General features: G+C 35.6%; 1 protein-coding gene and 1 long non-coding RNA gene across 4 annotated transcripts in view; one reads left to right on the plus strand and one right to left on the minus strand.

Annotated features, from left to right (window-relative positions):
- Nucleotides 1-18,471, minus strand: part of fat1b (FAT atypical cadherin 1b) — a 69,805-nt gene extending 51,334 nt beyond the window's left edge. Inside the window, exons 1-7 of the mRNA XM_087281552.1 lie at nt 18,289-18,471; nt 13,779-17,064; nt 10,581-10,895; nt 6,835-6,896; nt 3,805-4,119; nt 2,006-2,216; nt 1,237-1,302 (exon numbers count right to left, since the gene is read on the minus strand). Of these exons, the coding sequence (XP_087137678.1) occupies nt 1,237-1,302; nt 2,006-2,216; nt 3,805-4,119; nt 6,835-6,896; nt 10,581-10,895; nt 13,779-17,064; nt 18,289-18,291 (4,258 nt within the window). The 5' untranslated portion in view covers nt 18,292-18,471. The remainder of the gene's footprint in view (nt 1-1,236; nt 1,303-2,005; nt 2,217-3,804; nt 4,120-6,834; nt 6,897-10,580; nt 10,896-13,778; nt 17,065-18,288) is intronic.
- LOC141377537 (uncharacterized) overlaps nt 1-24,027 on the plus strand; it is a 163,744-nt gene that overhangs the window by 129,601 nt on the left and 10,116 nt on the right. The window lies entirely within an intron of this gene.

Below are 24,027 nucleotides of genomic sequence, written 5' to 3' on the forward strand. Positions count from 1 at the left end.
ACATTGTGCACTTATAGGTGTTTTGGTCTAAATAAGAGGTGTGTTAAGGCGCATTGCTGGCACGTTGCTATTTTGAAGAACTAAAATAGACTGTTCAATAAACCAGCTGAGAGCAGGTCTAAAGTCCAGCGCAGAGCATGTTAGTTGTGCGCATCACTCACACATTTCTTAATACACACAGGATGTACAGCAATATGCAAATATCTTTACAAATAAAAAAAAAGAATTTAAGGAATAAAATATTACAAAAGATATTATTTTCTACATAAATATAAAAACCACTGCCTTCATCATGAGCGGCTTTTTCAGTTTATTCATGATAATTTGCTTTTGTATAATGTTATTATTATTAGCATTATTATTTATTATATGCATTTTTATATTTGTTTTATTAAAAAGAAGCTTAGAATGGTCCACCTGTCAGTTTTTGGAGCATGGGCACAGCATGTCTATTTGGATATAACTCAGTTTTTTGACCACACTTCTTTATTATTGTTCATTTATTTGTTGGCTGGACATTAGAACTGAATTTAGAAATAGTTTTGAAACAAATCTTTGCGCTTACCAAACGAAATTACTTATATTGGCTAATACATGTCTGTGCATACAACAAGAAATTTTATCCACAAAAGAGAATGAAAGTGAAAGTAAAAAGTAAGGAGGCTCATTATCTCATTCTCGCACTGCAGATGCTCTGTTTAACTGTTTTCTTGCTTGTGAAGCGCTCAGTTTTTCCACTTACAAAGTCTGCCATGTTAATAGTAAATGCGCCATGGCCTAACGCAACTGACTCTTTAAGGGAATGGGAGATGAGACTCTGATTAGTATATTATCAAAACACACCTATAACTAATTAAAAAAATAAGCTTAACCCTGTTAGACCATGTGCCACAGCGCAGAGCTTATTTTTCCGTCCTTAAAATAGCAAAAGTGGATTCTGACTAGCCCTTAATGCTTTTGCACCTTGCGCTATGGACATTTTAACATTACAGTCATTTTTAGATTAAGTCAAAGCAAAAATATACTTAGACTTAAGGTTAAAAAAGATAAAATTTTAAAATAAAACCAAAGTTAAATTATACTTTGGGGAAAAACTAAAATATTTTGCTGCAAACATGACAGTAATTTTTTTAAAGTTGGTCAAAAGTGTGTGTTTTTCAGTGTATAAGAAATCAAGTGTGTGTTTTTCAGTGTATCAGAAATCAAGAAGTCATGTTTCTGTTCATCAGCAGATACCTGCCGTACAGTTCAGGTCACAAGACATCTGTAGAATGTGAAAAGCGTCTTTAACATGTGTGTCTCCTTCATGAAGCAACAGTAGAGAAGGAGAAAAAGAAAAGCAGAGGAAGCAGATAAGAATTAGGCACAGGGAAAAAAGAAATATTCAGGTTTTGGCTGTTTGGACTGCACAGACTGAGGTATAGAATGCAGACAGATTCTTACACTTATAAATTGCTCTTGTAGAACTTTGATAGACAATGGCCACTCTGCATAGAGCCACAGTAAAGGAACATTCCACTTTTTTGGAAATTGGATCATTTCACAAGTCCATTAGAGTTAAACAGCTACGTTTTGTCATTTTTTAATCTATTCAGCTGATCTCTATGTCTGGTGAGAGCACTTTTAGTTTAGCTTAGCATAAATCATTGAATAATTTTAGACTCTTAGCATCTCTCAAAAAAGTTTTTAAAAAAAGAGTTTAGATAATTTTTCTTTTTAAAGCTTGACTCTTCAGTAGTTACATTGAATACGAAGACCAATGGAAATTAAACGTTGATATTTTCTAGGTCGATATGACTAAGAACAATACTCTCATTTTGGTGTAATAATCAAATAACCATTGACTTAGTATAGGAACAAACTACCATTTTTACAATCGAATTGTCTGATTAATTTGTTATTCTTTTCCCTTTTCCCCTTTCTGTTCATCCAACTAAAACAGGTTTGGAACAAGTACAGGGTAAATTGTCTCTTTAAGGCTGGTTGTAGAACTTTAGGTTCTTACCATTGATAGTAAACCATACAGGAGAGTCAAGTGGCTGAGCGCTGATGACTCCCACCATATGGGCTACTGGATCGTTCTCCATCACAGAGAATGAGAGAGGAATCTCCTCAAATGCCAGCGCTTGTTTAGCCAGCTTAGGCTTTGGAATCCACTCAATGTGCAACCGACAGATGGACGACTTTGAAGGCTTCCCATTGTCTGATGCTTTAATCTGCAAGAGAGCAGAGTGAGTGTTTTTTGTTGTTTTTGACCTACTGACATGACAAGATGTGTAAAGAACACATTTTTAAGAGTACATAATCAATATATGGGGCTTTTTTAAAAAGATGGACATATTAAAGGTTTAATTCATGCCTAAATAAAATTTGAGTCATATATATTAGGTTACCTTGACTTATAAGTGCTTACACTGAAATGAATCATTTTTAACAATGTACTTGTTGTTCAACTACATGTTTTACATTGTACTTATGATTGATTACATATCTGCACGTAATTACATCTGTATATGTTATTCACCTATAAACACTGATCAGACTAAATGGCAACAACCATATCTGCTTAATGCATAAAAGCAAACCTCATTGGTTCTTGCAGAAGCTCAAGAATGCTCATCTGACACACGAGAATGAACCTCATTGGTTCCCACACATCAAGCAAGCATGACTGAGCTTCCATGACCAAATCCAATGCAGGCTAGTTCTGAAAACGTAGTCCCGCGAACAATTCTGGAGACCACGAAATATGTCCCAGGACGTACATATTTTTGCAGTTTTTGTTTTCGCGAATCTGCAAGAGGCTGTTGTGTACGCATTTTCGCATCTCAAATGTCTCTCGTGGGTGCAGTTTGCGCCCGCGCTGTTCTCATGTGAACCCACCAGAGGCCATTGTTAACCGACTGAATGACTGAATGATTGACTAGGCGACCGGACAATCGACCAACCAACCCTCCTCCTTCCCTAAACCCAATTTTACCGATTGACCCGACTGCCCGCTTACTTCCCTAAACCCAGTTAACTGTTTACAAAAGCCATCCAGAAAAAGAAAACCCCTTTTCTGATTTTTACCACATTTTCAGGTTTTACCACATTCTCACCCTGTTTTTCATTCGTTTGGTTTATTTTTTGGATTCTGTTTTTGTCTTACCTGATTTTTGGAACTGCTCTTCCTCGGACTCAAACCCGGTCGTCGTCATCATCGCGGTCAACTCCTCTCTGCATCTCAAATCCGCTGACGTACACGACGTGCTAACTGGACAAACTGGCTGTGGCAGGAAAGCCCTCCACAAAAAAGGTAAGCAGTCAGCCGGGAAGCGCCAAAAATAACGGCGTCATGCCACCCCGCAGCATTCACTTAAAAAATGAAATGCAGCCAAACATACCTGCGGCTATGTAATTCATGGTCTCCAGAAATGTCCGCGGGACTACGTTTTCAGAATGAGCCTGTGTTGACCAAATCTGAATGTTTAATATAAATTCTAAATGAAATCTGTTGATTTTATCTAGTGATCTTGTTTCTTTTCTGTCAGATTTGATAAAAATATCAACAACCTACTTTTGGATTTGGAACCATGTGAGGGTAAGTTAAAGAGAACTAAATTGTGTGGTGAACTAACTCTTTGCACCAGCTTACAATAGCATTCAATTTGATCATCAAAGTTAACAAAATATAGCGTTTATCCTAGAAAATCCACTTGGATAAAAAATATTAAGGTGCATGTGCCCATTCAGTCTGAATCCTCAAAAACTCCACTATTAAATCCGACACCATTTGGCAACTGGAAATTGAAATAAACGTACCGTGATAATATTATACTCCCCCGCTGAAAAAGCCTCTTTAGAGAACACAAACCCAGTTGTGGGCTCAATGAAAAATTTCCCCTGCTCTTCACCCTCCTCAATAGCGTATGAGATATCAGAGAAGGGACTCTCATCTCTGTCATAGGCAATCACTCGATAAATTGGCTCCCATTCCACTGCCTCCAGTCGTTCCACCAGCCTGATTTTAAAGATCTTTTCCAAGAACTGGGGACTGTTGTCATTTTCATCCAATACGTTGACTATCACATGAACCACGGTCGACTTGGATGGACTGCCATCATCCGAAACTGTGATCTGTTTAAGAGGGAAAAAAGCAGATCTTATGTTTGAGTGCTTGAGGAAATACTGCCAAAGAAAACGTGAGGAAGGCATAGAATGAATAAAATTAAATTGAAAACTTTTTATACAGTACAATGCCTTTTTTTTTTAAATAATTTAATTTTCATGTTACAAATTTTGAAGGACTTTTACAGTAGTTTGACTAAATATCATGCTAATACAGCAGAACAGTGTTTTCTTCAACAAAAACATTATATTTGGTGGACAACAGTTATCAAAACTAGAGAACATTTGAATATTCGCTAGCACTTTGGATTACAATTCATGCTAATAACTACTGGTATATTACTTGCCTATTATTAAGATATTAACTGTTCATTAGTAGTTATAAAGTATGATCTTATTCTGCATCCCTAATCCCACACAAATTCTAAACCCAGCTTCTACCGCACTAACTATTAATAAACAGCTATTAAGTAGTTTATTAAGCTAGGAGTTTTAGTTAATAGTTTGTTTATACTGTGAATTGTGACTTAAAGTGTTACCTAATATTTTCACAACTCTAATTTCTAAAGGTTACAGCCATCAAAATTGTGTGTGAACTGTAGAGGCCCTTGCTTTGAATGACTTGAGCAGATCTGTGGCCAAAAGACATCACTAGTCTCTCACACTGCTCTGCTGTGATCTTGATATTCTTTTCCTCTGTCTATCACAGTTCACTGACTGTAGTGGCTTTTTAACCATGACTCTGTCACCAATGATTTTCCAGAGATTTTAGATAATGATTGCCATTTCAAATCAAGCACCTGGTTCAAAAATCATCCCCCAAACCATAACCCTTCCTCTTTCACCTTTCTGCACATACTTTAAGTTCACTCTTTCTCAAGCTTGATGACAAATATAATGTTTCTATTGGATCCAAATAAATGATACTTGCTTTCATGTGAACTATGGACCAGTTTTGTGTCCACACCTCATGCTTCTAAGCAAAGTTAAGTCTAATCTTTTGATTTTTACTTCTTATGAAAGATTTGGTTATTACAGTGGCATTCAAACCAAAGTCTCCCAGGGCCGGGTTACTTTTAATAATATTTAGTATATATTAATTAATTATTCGAACTTAACCTGGAGTGCAGTGCACTTTTTTGTGTTTCTGAATGACTGTTTAAATGAATTAATGTTTTGGATGTGCCGCATCTGGTGCAGTCAGCCAAATTGCTTGCCAATGGAGGCTTTAAGTGTTGTTAGGACACAGTGTTACCCTGTTCAGAGGTAAACTGGCAAGAAATTCCAATTGCAATGTTAAACCCATTTCCAACTCAGATTCTCTTCATTATCTTGAAATTTTAAAGATGCAATAATCTAGAAATCACAGATTTGGAATGATAAACTTCTCTTGCTATTGCAAATCATTTTAAATAACCAATGACCTCAAAATGAGAAAACTGTAGGTTTCTTCTCCTATTTTGATGTCCATATCATATCTATTCGAACGTAAATCAGTTTTTCTGAATGTATATCTATTAGAACTAAACAGATCTCCAAAGATGAAAATTATTTGCAAACCATCATGTCATTTTCATTGGTGTATTATTTCGTTTTTCTTCAGTAAAACTAAATTAACATGTCTTTAAAAAACATGAATAATAAAAAAGCATAGTGCAAAGCAGTGTTGGGGAAAGTTACTTTTGAAAGTAATGAATTACAATATTGAGTTACTTCACAAAAAATAACTAGTTGCGTTAATAAGTTATTTTTTATAGTAAGTGTTGCGTTACATTACTTTTGAATTATTTATTTTTTCTTTTTTTTAAATAGATGAGCTTTGCAATTACCAATACACTGCATAACCTACACTTTGATTTACCTTTAAAAAACACACAAAGAATATGTCATTTAAGATGATGTTATCTTCAGAAAACATCCTGACCCCAGGGCTATACATGCCGTCTATATTGTACAGATTGTTGAACGTTTAAAGCAATATGTTTTTTACTTTTGTACTTTTTGTCCTTTTAGCTATGTAAAATCACTGTCCACTAAGGGAGTCCTCTTGTCCTTTTCTTTGATGCGTTCAAAATAATGGGCACATTCTCTCATTGAGTATTGAATAAATGTGACTACATCGATTTTAGTTCAGCTAATTATTTTTTAAAATCCTAATTAATTAAATAACAAGTAATTCACATTACATCAAAAGTAACTTAAATGGATGGAATCATGCTAAGAACATAATTCATTTTAGAAAAATGCTAATACATAAGAAACATACTAACAACATGTAATTCATGTTATAATCATGTTAACATAATAATTCATGTTGGAAATATGCTAACAACAATGCAAATTCTTGCAAGAATCATGATAGAATCATGCTAACAACATGCTACTTCATGTTTTATACTATAATGTAATATGTTTTTTTTTTATGTTGCTTTTAGCCTTTTCAAACTAAATAAACTACTTTCAACGTGTTCAACATAATTCAAACTTCAATAACTAGTTTTTTAATGTAATGCCTTATTTTCTCTGTACTTAGAAAAGTAATATTATTACATCCACTTTAATGCATTACCTCAACACTGGTGCACAATGTAAGGACTACTTTAATAGTACAGTATGTTTTTGTTTCTTGACCTATGTGGCCAATATTATCTATTTTTGTCTTTTAAAAAAAGCAATATAAACTAGTCTAAATGCAATGTCTGACTGGTATTGAATGCCTCTTACTTCAAGAAGATGCTCTGCTTGCTTTTCTCGGTCCAGTTTCCTCGACGTTGTTGTCACCAACCCTTTGCATAAAATGACAAATAGCACAGTTCAGTTTGTTTTTTCTTCCGACTGAAAAAAAAAACTTTTTATCAGTAATAAAAGATTCAAGCTGTTCTCCTGACATTGGGTCAGTGCTAACAAAAAAAGAAAAAGAAAAAAAAACATTCAAGCATGACAGATGAATCTACTCTACATTTTGCATTCTCCTCAGAAAGAGTTTCCTTTATGTCACGCTCCTTTATGTATTTCTTTTTTTTTTCTTTTTTTTTGCAAAAGAGAGAATAATAACACAAAGAGTCTATACTACGCTCGCTGTTCCTGAAATGCTTTCCAACTGGTCACATTTCTTCCTCTGAAAACATTGCATACCAACTAACTTTAGTTTATGCGATTGACTTTGGCAGGGAAGTTGTTTGAAAAACTTTTTTACTTGCACAGTTGAGACTTTAAGCTGAGCTGACTGAGTGTGGCAAGTAATTTGGTGGAGGAGAAATCAATTGACGCGTCAAATTAATTAGCTGCGTTCATTACTTGTGCTGCTCAGTGAATGTAATTAACCAGCTGGTGTGAATATCAATTATGTCTATATATTTTCTGAAAAACTTCTGGAAAGATTTCATGTCAGAACCTATTTCACATTCAGCATATCTGGTATCTACATGCATGCGTTCTTGTTTGCAAATGATTGACACTGATCTTCCCCAGCCCTCAAATGTCAACGTATTGGTGCATATATTCAAATACAGTCTTCTAAAATGGTTTTTACTTAATGTTAAAGGTGCTCCATTTTGCATATGAAACACGAAGGTCATTGATTCAATAGCACACACCCAAACAAAGCAAATCAAAGCCTACAACTAGACAGTTTTTCCAAAAAGTTACTATTTTCATTTTGTTTAATACAAAAATGTACATTTTAATTCTTTTTTCTTCTTTTAAATACATACACTTATGATGACAATAAGAAATTTTAATTCATCTTGTGTCCAAAATTAATTATTATTTAATAAATTACTTATTATTACTAAATTATTTAGATTTTTTTTCTACATGTACAAATATAACTTAGGAGAGAGGACTTCATTAAACATCTGTTTGCAAAATACCAACACAGACTTATTCTGAAAATGTACCCCTATATATTTCTGGAGAGTGCCAAATATGTCCCAGGAGGTAAATTTTTTTGTAGTTTTTGTTTTTGCGAATCCACCAGAGGGTGCTGTGTACGCTTTTTGAGATCTCACATTTTTCTCGTTAGTGTCATTCGTGCCTGCACGTCTCACGTAAATACACCAGAGGCCACTGTTAACTGATCGACCAATCTCCCCAATCTCCTCCTTCCCTAAACCCAACCAATAGTGTCTTCAAAAGCACAGATTGACCCGTCCAACCAACCAAAGAAAAGCCACCTGTTTTTTACCATGTTTTCAGATTTTACCACATTCTAACCCTGTTATTTACTTGTTTATTTGGTAACACTTTAGGTCATAATTCACAGTATTAACAAACCATTAACTAACACTACTAGCTTAATAAACTACTAATTATCTGTTTAATAATAGTTAGTAAGACAGTAGTTTGGTTTAAGTGTTGTGCAGGATTAGGGATGCAGAATAGCAGGTCACACTTTATTTTGATGAATTAAGTTACATTGCATCTATATGCCAACTAATTCTTATTAGATTATAATTATTCAATTCAATTTAGCTTTATTTGTATAGCGCTTTTACAATGTAGATTGTGTCAAAGCAGCTTCAAATAAATGGTCATAGTAACTGGAACAGTGTAGTTCAGTTTTTTAGTGTTTAAGTTCAGTTCAGTTCAGTTTAGCTCAGTTCAGTGTGATTTAATCATTACTGAGAGTTCAAACACTGAAGAGCAAATTCATTGATGCGTAGCTCTACCAATCCTGAACCATGCGAGCCAGTGGCGACAGCGGAGAGGGAAAAAAAACTTCACCTGATGGGAGTGAAGAAAAAAAACCTTGAGATTAGACTGTTAGGTTGGGCTTAGGGTTAGGATTAGTTTAAGTTGACGGATCATACTTAGACGGATTCAAACCCAATTGTAATCAACTCCGTTTTGTGTCCTAAGTCTGCTGACGTACGTGGCAAGCCACTAAACAAACTGGTAACAGCAAAAAAGCCACCCACAAAAAGGAACAGAGTTATATATTTTAAATAAGTAATGCGGCCATAGGTTGCTCTGGGTACATTTCGCTATCTCCAGAAATGTATACAGGGCTACGTTTTCAGAATGAGCCTGTAATGCAACCAACCTACTTTCAAAAAATAAGTACAAAAAACATACATGTAACCAAATTAAAATAATAAATAAATAAATGCAAAAAGTAATGCAATAGAATTACAGATTAACATTACCATTACATATTACTAATGAATTGTAGCAAATTAGGAATTTATTTTTAATTATTTACATTTTACAATGTATTTAAATATCTTTCATCTAATCTATATTTAAATTTTTTTTAAATAGTTTTTAAAATAGATTGAAATATTAATTTATATTAACACATATAGTGTAAATTAAATCTTCATTAACCAAATTCACATTAATTGTCTGAAATTGCATCTGAAAGTGAACTTTAATTATATTTCAAAGACAATACAAGCAGTTAAGAAAGTAAATATAAAGTTGAATTATAGTCCCACTTAAGGGGAAAAAAATTCTGAACAAAAACCAGCGGACTGAGGAACAGCTTTTTCCCCAGAATTGGCTCCCTTTTGAACTCTGCCCCCCACTGACTCTTTGCCCCCTTATACACATTCTCCTCAAAAAAAGAAAAAACAAAACATTTATATATATATATATATATATATATATATATATATATATATATATATATATATATATATATATTATACTCCACATAATCATTGCACTATTTCATATTTGCACATTTAAAAACTGCACATATTTATTGCACTACGTTGCACTAATTAATTTTGAATTCTACATACCCACTGTACATATACATTTGTAATTATGTCCATATCTATCTGCATACCTCTGACTATTAAAAGCAACCTGTACCTATTTTAATCTATAGTCAATCTCTGTTCATACAGTAGCTAATACAATCCTTATATAATGTTCATAGTACATCATCTGTAAATATCATCATAGTTTTTTTTATGTTTTTCTATGTATCTGCACTTTATGACGTATACTTATATCCTGCACTTGCTGCTATTGCACTGCTGGTTAGATCTAAACTGCATTTCGTTGCTTTGTACTTGTACATGTACATGTGTAATGACAATAAAGATTAATCTAATCTAATCTAATCTAAATGTGTATCAAATATTCTCTCAAGCTCAACTAATAGCATCTACACTGTAAAAAAATTTTTTGACTCAACTTAAAATTGTAAGGCAACTTGCTTCACAGCTTTTTTGAGTTCACTTAACTTTAAACCCAAGTACTGTAGTTGTGTCAACACAAAAGCAAGTGCAGCAAGTTGCCTTACAATTTGAGTCAATGTTTTTTTACACTGTATTATAAATTAACAGTCTGATCAACTTTAATAAATGACAAATAATATGCATTTGGGTGTTTATAAGCAACACATTTAATTCACACTAATGTGAATGCTCTTTTGTGTATTAAATACACTTTATAAAAGCATTGTGAAGTTTACTTCTTTTTCAGATGGTAAGAATTAATGAGCAGAATTAACTGACCTGTCTGGAAGTCAATGGCAAAAAATCCTTGTGGATTTCCACTGCTTATTTTATATGAGAGATTTTCACTTGATTCAGAGTCCAGGTCAAACGCTTGGATCTGGATGACGGAGACGCCTTTGGGAGAGTTTTCAGATACAGAAGGAAAGTACACAGGCTCTGTTGTCAGCGGAGCATTATCATTGACATCCTGAACCTCGATGTAAACCTCCACAAATGAAGAAAGCGGCACGATTCCCTGGTCAGTAGCGTAAACTGTGAGCCAATAATGATTATTTGTCTCCCGATCAAGGATTTCTTGTGTTGTAATGATGCCTGTGACAAAGAAAAGAAGCACAAACATGATGCCCTACATATCATACGAAGAGCACTTGAAATATTTAGACTCAGATCCCACCAATGGTGCTGCCATAAAACCTTGTCACGTGGGACTGAAAGTTTTGCATTGTAAACTCGGAAGTCTAGATAAGGACGGAGCAGAAATTAACCACACAAAGTAGGAACGACTGACGCAATGCTAATAATGTTCTTTTGAAATGAAAACTGTAATCAACGGCGAAGCGAAAAATGGATCTATTATCAAGCAGGGAACTGAGAATTCATAACGCAGACATTTGCATAAAAGATTAAATGAGTAAAGGGCAGATATTGTACATGAAATACTGAGTGAATCAGAGGGGTAAGGGGAGATGAGGCAGCTCTTTTTGTTCGTCTGTCTCTCGCCAGTGTCTGCTTTCACGCTGTGGGCTTTGTTCTAAAGGTAGCAGTGTGGCTTCTACAACTCTAGGAAAATGTGATAAGCTCTTTCCTCAGGGTGAAAGTGTCTAGCGTATCGCTCTTTGTTTCTCTCTCTTACGTTTTATCTGTCTCAGATGTCTTTATATAGTCTTATGGCACAAATAACAAAGATAAAATAGTTGTAGGTGCTTCAGTTACACTTTTTATAACGTAAACAAAACTCCATGGCATCTGCAAACAAATAATAAACCACTTGACATTATTTCCAAAACTACATTTACGCAGGTGTTCTAACTCCAATAATAAGATGGGTTTTTTTTTGTTTGTTTGATTTTTTTGTTGTTTTTTTTTAAACATTCTAGATACATTAAACTCATAAACTCTAAAAATTGTGTATTTCAGATGATGCCATCTTACAAGTTCACCATTCACGAAGCAGAACTGCCAATCATTTACATCTAAATACACACGATGGCACTAATGGCACGTTTCCACTGAGTGGTGTGTAAGGTACGGTTCGGTACTGTACCGTATCACTTTTTTGGGTAAGCTTTTACCTAGCACAACAAAAGAGTATCAAAAGGTGGAGCCAGACGCGCAGCTGAAGGATATTGATTTTACAGAGATACGTCACTCTCTCATGCACAAGCCAGGAGAATGAAAACAAAGGTTAAGTCTATCGGATACGCGGCCGGTCAGAAGTGTGATATACATAAATTATAGTTGCATTTTTTATGACGCTGTATAACAATATTTAATATTTTTACAGTACTGTGATGGTTGGGTTTAGGGTTGGGGTGGGGGTAGGTGTTAAATAATACAATTTATTGGATAATTTAATAGATAATAGATAGTAAATAAATAATACTCAGTACAACTACTGTTTTTACATTACTGTGACGGTTGGGTTTAGAGTTGGGGTGGGGGTAGACATTAATTAAATACAATAAATGGGAAATTTTTAAATAATAAAACTAATTCTCATTAACTTAGGCCGCAACCATATTCGATCTAGCAACAATCGAAAACAAAGGAAGCGCCATTTTTAAATATACTGTACAGCCGCGACATTACACCATAACAATATATACATATAATAACGAGCCATGGTCAACCCGAGCTTAAACAAACATATTGATGAACAGCAACAAAGCCAAGAAAAAAAACAGAATCTACCCTGTGTCCTGTTGTTATTTAAAAGGTAGTCTAAAGCACGACTGGCTTCACTTTCTCCAGGAAGCTTGAGTGCGCATCTATATTTGAAATAACGAACTTGATCTGATGATTATAACATGCACGTGATTACTGAAGTGCTTCAGACATCCGATGCTTTCAGAAACAAACGCGAGAGTGAAGCGTAAAAAAACAATTGAGCGAATGATTCTTTCAGCAACCTAAAACATGAACAAACTGCCATGTTTAACTATTATCATCACATTTTGGACTATTATGAACTCGGAATGACAGGATTACTTTCTAACAATATGTTAACGTTACATATGTGCTGGTGAAGATTGAAGATACAGATGAGAGGTTTGCACTGACTGTATGCTTTGTGTTGTTTTTGAAGCCAAATAAGGCCTATATGAATGTTGTGTGTAGCTTTTCTGTAATTGGTAACATTTCGGATACTGTAGGGGTCTGTATGTGTTGATATATGCTGTATGTATTTATTTATTCTATATAGTTGCAGACGCTACAGTAGGCTATTTCGCAGTATCGTTGATCTGCAGTTATAATCAAATCATGTTCATAGAGGTTAGTAATGGTTAGTAACATTTATACTTATAAGTATTTATGTGTATAAAGCCTCTGTTTTGTGAGAAGTGCTTCTTGTATTATAGGTAAACCACCCATACAGCTTTACTTTGACATATCCTCTAGCAAGAATGACGTCGACTGAAACTTTCTGTCATACACCACACCCCCAAAAGGGTACCATTGGTACCCTTTTGCCAGTGGAAACGCAAGCCTGAAAAAGCAGGCCATAAAAGAATCACAGGGGATTGTCAAGACATTTTGCTGGAACTTGGACTTTTGTGTTTTACTTTTTTATATATTTTCATTGTCAGTTGTCATTTATTAATCTATTAGGCTAATACTTGTTGTTAGAACATTGTATTTTTTCCATTTTTATTCATGCATATAGTAACAAGGGATAACTCTTTGTGTGTGTCCTTGTAATTACGTATTTATATTATATATTACATTACGCATAATATATATTTATTTATTGCATGATAATTTATTTTTTCATTATTAATTTACTAGCCTCCATGGTGTGTGCTGTATGTGTGCCTGTCTATGTGTGTTTGATGTTTTGGTGTCTGGATTTGTTAATACTTGATACCTTGGTGCTAATTACGTGTTTGTATAAATGGAATGGCATGTCAATGGACAACTGAACAAGACTCACTTTTTTTGTTTTTAGAAAAGCAAAATAGCTTACAAAAAACTCACCACTCTCTTCATTGATGGTAAACACTCCAAGGCCTGAACCACCTCGTATGGAGTAGCGAACTTCTCCATCCCTGCCGCTGTCCTCATCATGAGCTGCAACTTTCAATACAGAGGTGCCAACTGAGGCGTCTTCAAGCACAGTTCCCCAATCCACAAAAAATGGGAAATTTGGACGGTACATGTTCTTATTGACAGCCACAATCTCCACTTGAATGAAGCAGGATGAGGATAAAGGGTTTGGCCTGCCTCTGTCTTTGGCCTTTGCTGTCAGATTGTATATCTGTCTTGTTTCGAAATCAAGAGTCTGAGAGACATACACAGCTCCAGACATTTTATCCACCTGAAAGTTTCCGTCGTCCCCATCTGTTAGACTGTATCTCACCTGTCCAGACAGGCCAAGATCAGGATCGTGAGTTTCAAGCCAGAGCACTAAAGTTCCCACTGGAATGTCTTCTCTCACTCGAATGTGATAATGTTGAGGAACAAACATAGGGGGATTATCATTCACATCCTCCAAATTAATGCGTAACAACACTGTTGATACTAATTTAGGCTCATCAATTGCTGCATCGAAAGCAGCCACTCTCAAAACAAATACCGGATTGGCTTCTCTGTCTAGAAGACGCATAACACTTACAATCCCTGTTTCTTCATGAATGTTAAATTTATCAGTCTCAGTGAGAAATGAGTATCTAACCATTCCATTGACCCCTAAATCCTTATCTTTCGCTTCAAGTTGAATGATATCAGTTCCTATAGCCGTGTCCTCACTTATATCTACTATATACTTGCGCTGGAGGAACTCAGGACTGTTGTCATTGGCATCTAAAATTTTGACATCTAACAAGTGAGATGAGGACTTCTGCGGTAAGCCGAGGTCATAAACGGTGATTTTGAGAGTATAGCGGTCTGTTGTTTCTCTATCGAGTGGCTGGAAAACTTTAAGCCATCCTGTGTCAGATTCTATCGTGAAACAACTATCAAAATCTCCCCCTGAGATCACAAAAAGCAATTTCCCATTGAAGCCCGAGTCGGAATCGGCAGCTCTGAGGAGTGCCACGCTTGTCCCTACAGGAAGGTTCTCTTTAACTTCTATTACAGCTGGAGTGGACTCTATAAACCGTGGAGCATGGCGGTTAACAGAATGCATGTCTGCAAATTCATCCTCTGTTTCTTTCTGACTGTCTAGTTTAGAGCCGAAAAGCAACAGCCCAGCTAAAGTTCTCAGAACGCCAGTCTCTGCACATTTAGAGCGGACATGTTTTGGAGCATTAACAATGGTTAGATTTAAGAACAAAGGAGTGCTTGAGATTTCTCCATCGCTGGCAGTTATTTGCAGACGGTGGAACGATTGTTTCACAGCATCACCATCCCTCAGTGTCTTTTTAAGCGCCAGCACACCAGAGGTGGAATCCAGTTTAAAAAGATTCATGTTATTACCAGTGTCAATTCTGTACTGCACTACACCAAGATCGTCAGCGTCAATGGCAGACACCACTATTATTTGCTCATCGACCCCTAGAGATCTTGGCACTCTAACATCACAGTCGATATTCTCAAATTGTGGCTTATTATCGTTTAGGTTAGTGAGAGAGATTGAAACAATAGTCTCGGCTTCACGGCGGAAAGGGGAGCCCCAGTCTGAGGCTCGAATCCTGAGGGAGAATTTACTTGGCATGGTCTCATAATCTAGATCCTCGGTGGTGCTTATGACACCGGTGAAATAATCCACTACGAAGGGCTGTTTGTTCACATTGACAATACTATAGGTGACATAGCCATTTTCTCCATCATCCATGTCAGTAGCGCTGACTGTTAAGACACTGGTTCCTATAGGCACATGTTCAGCAATACTTGCTTCGTAATTTGACTTTTGAAACACTGGAGCGTTGTTGTTCATATCACTTACACTCACTACCACCTTTGTCGATGCTCGTCTGTCACTAATAACAACTTCAAATTCATATTGACTAACCTTTTCTGCTTTAATAGGTCCAGAGGTGGAAATAAGGCCTGTGTTTGGATTGATAATAAATGGATTATCGTGTTGTTGCATTTTAAATTCTAACAAGTAATTAATCTTTGAATGTTTCTCTACAGTTTTGACCATAACAACAGGAGAGTGAGGTGGCGCAAACTCACTTAGGGTAACTCTATAAATACTTTTCTCGAATCTAGGAATCTCTGTGTATTCGCTAGGTGATCCCAACCTCACAACTATCGCTGAGGAAAACTTAGGCGGATTTCCCTTATCTTTGGCTTGCAATGTAAGATTGTAGCCAAAACTATAACCCTCCCATTCCACTTTCTTGACAGCCTTGATCTTGTATTCTTTGCTTCCAGGATTTGTTCTAAAGGTCTTGAACTGCTGAAGTGGATCTCCAGCTACAATGTTCAGAGAGGCAATTTCACCATTTTGCCCTTCATCTGCATCCTCCACAGTCACATGCGCATATGTGGGATCGCTGGTTGTGTTCCAAGGAGTTAAAGGGACAGCAGTTATAACAGGTGAATGTTCATTGGCCTGCAATACATGCACCTTTAGCTTTGCTGTGCTACTGCTGCTGCTGCTCCCATAGAGCTTCAGACCTCTGTCCACAGCCAACACATCAATCTCATAAAGAGCCATCTCGGAGTAATCCAGCTTGCCTGTCAGAGTTATAACCCCACTAGTAGGATGAATGGAGAACATGTCAGTCCACTCTTTGAAGCTGAAATAGTACTCTCCATTGGTGCCTGTGTCAGCGTCTGTGGCAGAAACTCTGCCTATGCTTGTTCTGGCTGCAGAGTTTTCCGGAACAAAGAAGCTATATGTAGTCGGTGAGAAAAGAGGTCTGAGATCATTCATGTCCAGAATTTGTACTTTTACTTGCGTCTGTGCCTCTGCACCAGTGTGTCTTTCAATAGCATTTATAGTCAGTAGATAGTGGTCTTTTATTTCCCTGTTAAGAGAGGCAGAAATGCCTCCTTTGGTCCTTATTCGCAAGAAACAGAAATTACCCAAGACATATGTCTCAGCCTTGAATAAATTATCATGGTCTCCAGATTCTATTGTGTACCAAATGTCCACAGATTGATTTGTCATAAAAATTCCCATTTTTATAGGGCCTTCAACATAAGTTTTTGCTGCTGAATTTTCATATATCGTCACATCATAAAATGGATAAGTAAACTGAAAAGGCAAAGCATCTTCCATTTGCTGGGCACCTAAGCATATCCACATAAAGAGCACTAGAAGATGGTTAGTCCAGGATTTACCCATTGTTACAGGTGATTTCAGAGAGGACTGGGAAAAAAAAACAGAGCAACAGGTGGATGAAAATAAATGTCACATTAACATAAATATCAGTGATTCATCAGTTGATGCCTGGGAGAAAACGTTTAAGAAATCAAACTAAATGATTAGACAACCATGTGAAATACTTATTTCTAATAACTGCTGCAGTAAGAACAACATTTTTGAAGCATCAGAAAGTATTCAATGAGCATTAATGAAATTAGAAGGATTTCATGGAGAAGTGCTCATAGAGTATTGATATGGCATGCCTAAGACATGTAAGCAGTATACTGAAGTCACTGTATGCATTTGAATTGAAAACACAATACACAAGTAGCCAATTTATAGCTGCACAAAACTAAAATGATATTGTGAGCATGAACGCTAAATCAAATAACTATTACTGCGAGTTTGAAATTGTCCAAACTTAGTTGTACATTTGCTCACAATCATTATAGGCTATCCAACTGTAATTGTCTATAATTATTTTGTTTTTTTTTAAGTACTCAATGGAGTGCTGATCCACACTTTATTTGCATGCTGCTGTACTTCCTTTGTTGCATGCTGCTGTACTATTGTTTATATAATATTTCTGAAAAATTTTACAGCATTAACACAATCAATTGTCTTCGCTTGGAAATGAATCTGTAGTAATGGGCATATTTATTAGTTTCTTAAAATAAAATCAGACAGACAGACAGACAGACAGATAGACAGATAGATAGATAGATAGATAGATAGATAGATAGATAGATAGATAGATAGATAGATAGATAGATAGATAGATAGATAGTTTTTCAGAATAGTTTTATGTAAATTATTATTAATGCAAAGTAAACATTTTAAAGTGTTTTTATATATTGACTGGCACAACAAATTTAACACTTTAAATATTAGCCAAAAATATATTGTCAACTATATATTTAACTACAATTTATTTTGAAGGTTATTTGGATTGCATCCACGAGTTGGTAAAGTTACTACGACAAATCCGACAACTGCCTTACACAGAATGATACGTGGAAGTTTGTCCCTCTAATCTCCTTGTTAAAGTAAATAAGCAACGCAAGTAGGCTAAGAGCAGACGTCTTATACAGGTCATCCTAACTGTACAGATATCACCACGGATTAAAATAGCTTATACTGTAGCCAACACTTCTCTTTCTATTGTCACGAAAACAAGAAAGAAACGCATGCAACCAACTTTGCCATAATTTGAAGTGGCTTACTTACCATCGCCGCAAAAGAATAGCCTACTCGTCTAAATGAAGAAGTAATCCACACGTACTGTATATTTCGTCCATTGCATCTAGTGTTTCCCCCATAAAATGCCGTTGAAACTCCACGAGACGGAGAGCAGTTGGAGACGCGCGGTGTCGGTGTATCAGCGGCTGATGCCTGATCATTACTGCTCCTCCGAAGACAAGCGCGTCTACAACAGCCTCTGTGATGTCATCGCCGTTAACTTAGTTAAGTGGATAGCTGAATGCTTGTTTATAATCTGTGTATAGAAACAATAGTGCTCTAATACTTTCTGTTGGATAGTCAACACAATGACGAGTACTAGTCGTTCAATAATAATAATAATAATAATAATAATAATAGGCTATATGGTTATTATTAATAATTATTGTAATAATAATAATGTATATTAACTAATTGTTGAGTGGGAACTTTTTTCTCGTAATTAATTTTTTTGGTCTGTATATTTTATATGTATTATAAATAATAGATTTATAATTTGAATAAGAATTGTGAATGTGTTGTTCTCTCTTTTTTACATTAGTAGCAGGGGATACATCAAACATGTTTACATCAAAGATGTTTACAAAAATACATGAAAGAGTAACAAATACCTAAATAGAAAAACATATTTTAAAAGAAATAAATTATTAAATATTATTAATATATTATTATCAATATAAATATTGTAAATTATTATTAGATAAAGTTTTTGTAGGATATATATTATATTATTAAATATAATTACTAAAATGTTATATTGGTGTGGGGTGGCTCAGTGGTTAGCCCTGTCACCTCACAGCAAGAAGGTCGCTGGTTCGAGTTCTGGCTGGTCCAAAAGGCATTTCTGTGTGGAGTTTACATGTTCTCCATGTTGGCATGGGGTTCTCTCCGAGTGCTCCAGTTTCCCTATACGCTATAGGTGAATTGGATAAAACAAATTTGGCCGTAGTGTATGAGTGTGTATGTTAATGAGTGTGTATGAGTGTTTCCCAGTACCGGGTTGCAGCTGGAAGGGCATCCGCTGAGTAAAACATATGCCGAAATAGTTTGTGGGTTATTCCGCTGTGGCAACCTCTAAAATAGAGACTTAGCTGAAGGAAAATTAATGAATAATTATATATCGGTGTATCAAAATCTCATAATTCAAAAAAGTAATGCTTAACGATAACAATTTTTTGAGTACATAAAAACTATTCTCGGGGAGAGGCTGTGGTGCAGTAGGTAGTGCTGTCACCTCACAGCAAGAAGGTCGCTGTGTTGCTGGTTCGAACCTCGGCTCAGTTGGCGTTTCTGTGTGGAGTTTGCATGTTCTCCCTGCCTTTGCGTGGGTTTCCTCAAGGTGCTCCGGTTTCCCGGACTTGCTGGATAAGTTGGCGGTTCATTCTGCTGTGGCCACCCCAGATTAATAAAGGGATTAAGCCGGCAAGAAAATGAATGAATGAATGAAAAACTATACTCAAGTAAAAAACTACAAGTACTTGAGGAAAAGTTTTACTGAAGTAAAAGTATCTTTTAAAAGTATTAGATAAAACAATTATTCATGTTGTCATATGAATCATTTGACAATAACGGAGGAGCACAGCCAAATGTAGCAAAGTAAGAGTAAAGTTTTTTATTTAAACATTTACTAGAGTAAAAGTACACATCTTTAAATGTTTTCAAAGTGACCCAACAATTTTACTCAAGTAAATGTAATGAAGTCATTTTAATTTGTTACTACCTCTTTTAATTTTATTCTTCACTCTAACGGGATAGTTCACTCAAATCTTTATGAGTTTCTTGTTGAACATACAGTACACAAAAAATAGATATTTTGAAAAATGTTAAAAACGGGTAACCAGGAAAACTATTGAAGTCAATGGTTACCAGTTGTTGCTAGATTGGACACGTTTGCAGCCGGAAGTAAACTAGAATTATTTATATTATTTCTAAAATTTTCAATTTATTGTATTTTATCAACGTCTAGCCCCACCCCAACCCTTAACTCAACCTTCACAATAATGTAAAAACACTAGTTGTTCCGAGTATTATTCATGTTATCTATTAAATTACCCAATATTTTTTTTTTAAAAAACTTTTAATGTCTACTTCCACCCCAACCCTAAACCCAACCATCAAAGTACTGTAAAAATAGAAATTATTGTTATACAGTGTCATAAAAAATGCAGCTATATTGATGTTCATAATCGCACTTCCAGATCGCATGTCCAATCTAGACCATGGTTACCAGTTTCCAACTTTTTTCAAAATATCTTCTTTTGTGTCTAGGAGAAGAAAGAAACCCCAGCAGGTTTGTAACAATTTAAGGGTAAGTAAATGTTGACAAATGTTTTTTTTTTTTTTTTTTTTTGAGTGAACTATTACTTTTAAAAAAAGTTTTTAAAAAATGTAGTTTTTGTAATGATGCCATAGAAGAGCCATTTTTTGTTCGCCAAAGACTGTAGTAACTTAATGTAATGAGCATTTTAATATCTAAATAATAATAATAATATCTACTTTAAAAAATATATTTTTCTGGACTGGAAAGGTGGATTATTTTATAGTTTGTAGAATCACCAATGCCAATAAAGAACTTTATACATTTCGCAGGACAATATCCAGTTCCCTTTCAGTGCAAGGCATCTGCTGAAATACAGAGCTTTAAATCAGCACTGTTAAAATTAAGCCATGTGAATGGGTTTATTGAACCATTCTTGTCTGTTTTGGGAAATAGATTATAGTTCTAATGGCATTAAGGAGCGATCAAAGTGTGTTTATAGTGGTTCTCGAAGGAAATAAAACAGGAGAAAGGCTATTTGCACCTAATAACCTGCACATCATCTTTTCCATCAAATCCAGCCTATGGGGATTAGCTTGTGTTAGATTTATTTAGCAAGAAATACCAAAACACAGCTTTATATGCATCACATTACACAGATAAGTCCAGATTGAAAAATATTGAAATGCATATATGTATTTAAAAAAAACACAAAGCATAACCATACTCAGGACCTTAGATTTGTTGGATGTTGCATTCACCAAATTATTTATCCTGTCAGACTCGCATAGATTTTAAGATCCATTCAATAAATCACTGCCAAAATTTCTCCTTAATGAAAAACAAAGACAGCGCAAACCCTGTCGCTGGCATAGTTTCAACTTTGACTGTATTGGCACTTGCTTTGCAACAGGATGATGCACACAGCGTGGAAGCTGTAAGCGTTGCATTGATCGCCCATGAGTAGGAGGATATATATTGGAAGCCTGTAAGCAAACCCACTTTTGCTATTCCATCTCGCTCTAACATGTTATTTGCATTCACTCTTTTGAGGGAGCACTCTGCTGTTTTTAGATTATATGTGCCATTGAGCATATTCTCGCATGATGTCTGCAATGATCGGCCCCAGTACAGTTTTGCTAACTTAAACACATAAGCGAAGATAAACACATAAATCTGAGCTAAGGGAGAGCCCATTATTGTCTTTATTGGCCGAGCTGATTTTTCAAGAAGTCTGTAATGATGAAAAGAAATGAAAGAAAAGAAAGATGATTGTACAAAGACATCAGTAATTAAGCAAGCAAAACAATCTGTGCAGCATGTTTACATCAGAAACTCTTATGCATAAGAATGAATTAGAGATGCTCTTTGATTTGATTGATTGGTCTATTGATTGATTGATTGATTGATTGATTGATTTATTGATTTATTGATTTATTGATTGATTGATTGATTTTGTACCCACAGACAGATCCTATTTTTTATACAAGTTTTAGAATTTTATACAAGTTTTGGAATTAAAAAGCAGTTGTGATAACACTTTAGGTCACAATTAATTAAAAAAAAACTAACACGACTAGCTTAATAAATTACTAATTAGCTGCCTATTAATCCACCCTGTCTCCATCTGAAAACGTACCTCTATATACAAATCTGGAGACTGCCAAATATGTCCCAGGAGCTATTTATTTATTTATTTTGCAGATTTTGGATTTGTTATCCACTAGAGACCACTGTATACGAGAGATCTTTTTTGAGATCTCAAATTTTTCATACAAGTGCCATTAATGTCTGCTGTTCTCAAGTAAATCCACCAGAGGCCGCTGACTGACCGATCTACTGACCCACCCTCCTTCTTCCCTAAATCCAAATTTAAAAAGCAATCCAGAAAAAGAAAAGCCCTCGTCTGACTTTTACCATATTCTCACCCTGTTTTTTACTAGTGTATTTTGTTTTATTGATTCTGTCTTACCTGCTTTCTGGAACCGTTCTTCACCGAACTCAAACCCTGTCGTCGTGGTCATCTCCTCATTGATCCTGAAGCGACAGCCTGTACACCAGCCGATGGACATCCAGCGCTCTCTAGCCTCCGGAGCCAGCTCTGCACAAGAGAATTGGCCTTGGGAGAAATGGTCATGCCCAACTGAGCCTGGATTCTCTCAAGGTTTTTAATTCTTTACTTTTGCTTAAGTCTTTTCCTCGCCGCTGCCGCCACTGGCTTGCATGATTCGGGATCCATAGAGCTGCATATCAATAGATTTGCTCTTCAGTGTTTAAGCTCTCAGCAGTGAATATTAAACCACACTGAACTGAGCTAAATCGAACTTCATCTCTGAAAGCTGGACTGACATTGTTTCAATTTACTATAATCATCTATATGAAGCTGCTTTGACACAATCTATATTGTAAAAGCGCCATAGATATAAGATGTTTTGAATTAAATAGAATCTCTGCGTCTTAAGTCCACGAACTTAAATGTTGAGCTAAATAGACAAACTGGTAACAGCGGGAAAGCTGTCCATTAGGAGGTAAGCAGTCAGCTGCTACGCACGAAATGGAACGGCGTCATACCACCTCGTAGTGTTTGTTTTACAAACAAAATGCAGCCCTACGCATTGTTGCCAGATATTGCTGACTTTGCAGCCCAAAAGTTCCAGTCCAAAACCTGCCCAAACACACAAAAACTGCTCAAAATATTAGATTATCATTTAACTTTAATTGATTTACATCGAAATTAACTAGTTACTTCAACTGTTATATATATTTTTAAACCATACAGAAACCGAGACCAGCAGTCACAGAACCACAACATAACCAGATCACATCGAAACACTGCCCCCCCTCACCCACACACTGCTCTTGTTGTGTAGATTACACTACCTATTACTATTAGAATTTGTTTTATTTTTTAAATAGGGTATCACCCCATTTAGCGTTTTAAATTCTTTTGAACATAATTAGGTGCTGCTTGCCAATCAGACGAGGCTTCTATGTTTGTTCTTGCTGTTGATGATCTGTCAAAGTGTCATGATAAGCCACTGTGAGTTTAACTGCTGGCGCTGCGTGATGTGCGTGCACGCAAGAAGTAGACAGATTTTCACTGGGGTGTCAAATTTTGATACAACTTTCTTCACCTCCTCTTGTGGGTAGTACTACACGGTTTGCACTATGAGACTGCCCAAACAGGCAACACTGGCCATAAGTACTTTTGGCTACATAATTAGTGATCTCCAGAAAAGTATATACTGTAGGACTACGTTTTCACAATGAGCCTATTTTGTTAATAATAGTTAGTAAGGTACAAGTTGGGTTTATAATTACTGATGAACAGTTAATAACTTTTAATAATAATAATAGGCACGTAATAAGCCAGTAGTTTAACAGTGTGAATTGTGACCTAAACTAAATTGTTAGATTTTCTCCATAAAACTAAAAGCATTTATTGAGTCTCCAAATCCAAAAAATTACAA

The sequence above is a fragment of the Danio rerio genome, chromosome 14 (genome assembly GCF_052040795.2).
Source record: "Danio rerio strain M-AB ecotype USA chromosome 14, GRCz13ab, whole genome shotgun sequence".
Classification (NCBI taxonomy): domain Eukaryota; kingdom Metazoa; phylum Chordata; class Actinopteri; order Cypriniformes; family Danionidae; genus Danio; species Danio rerio.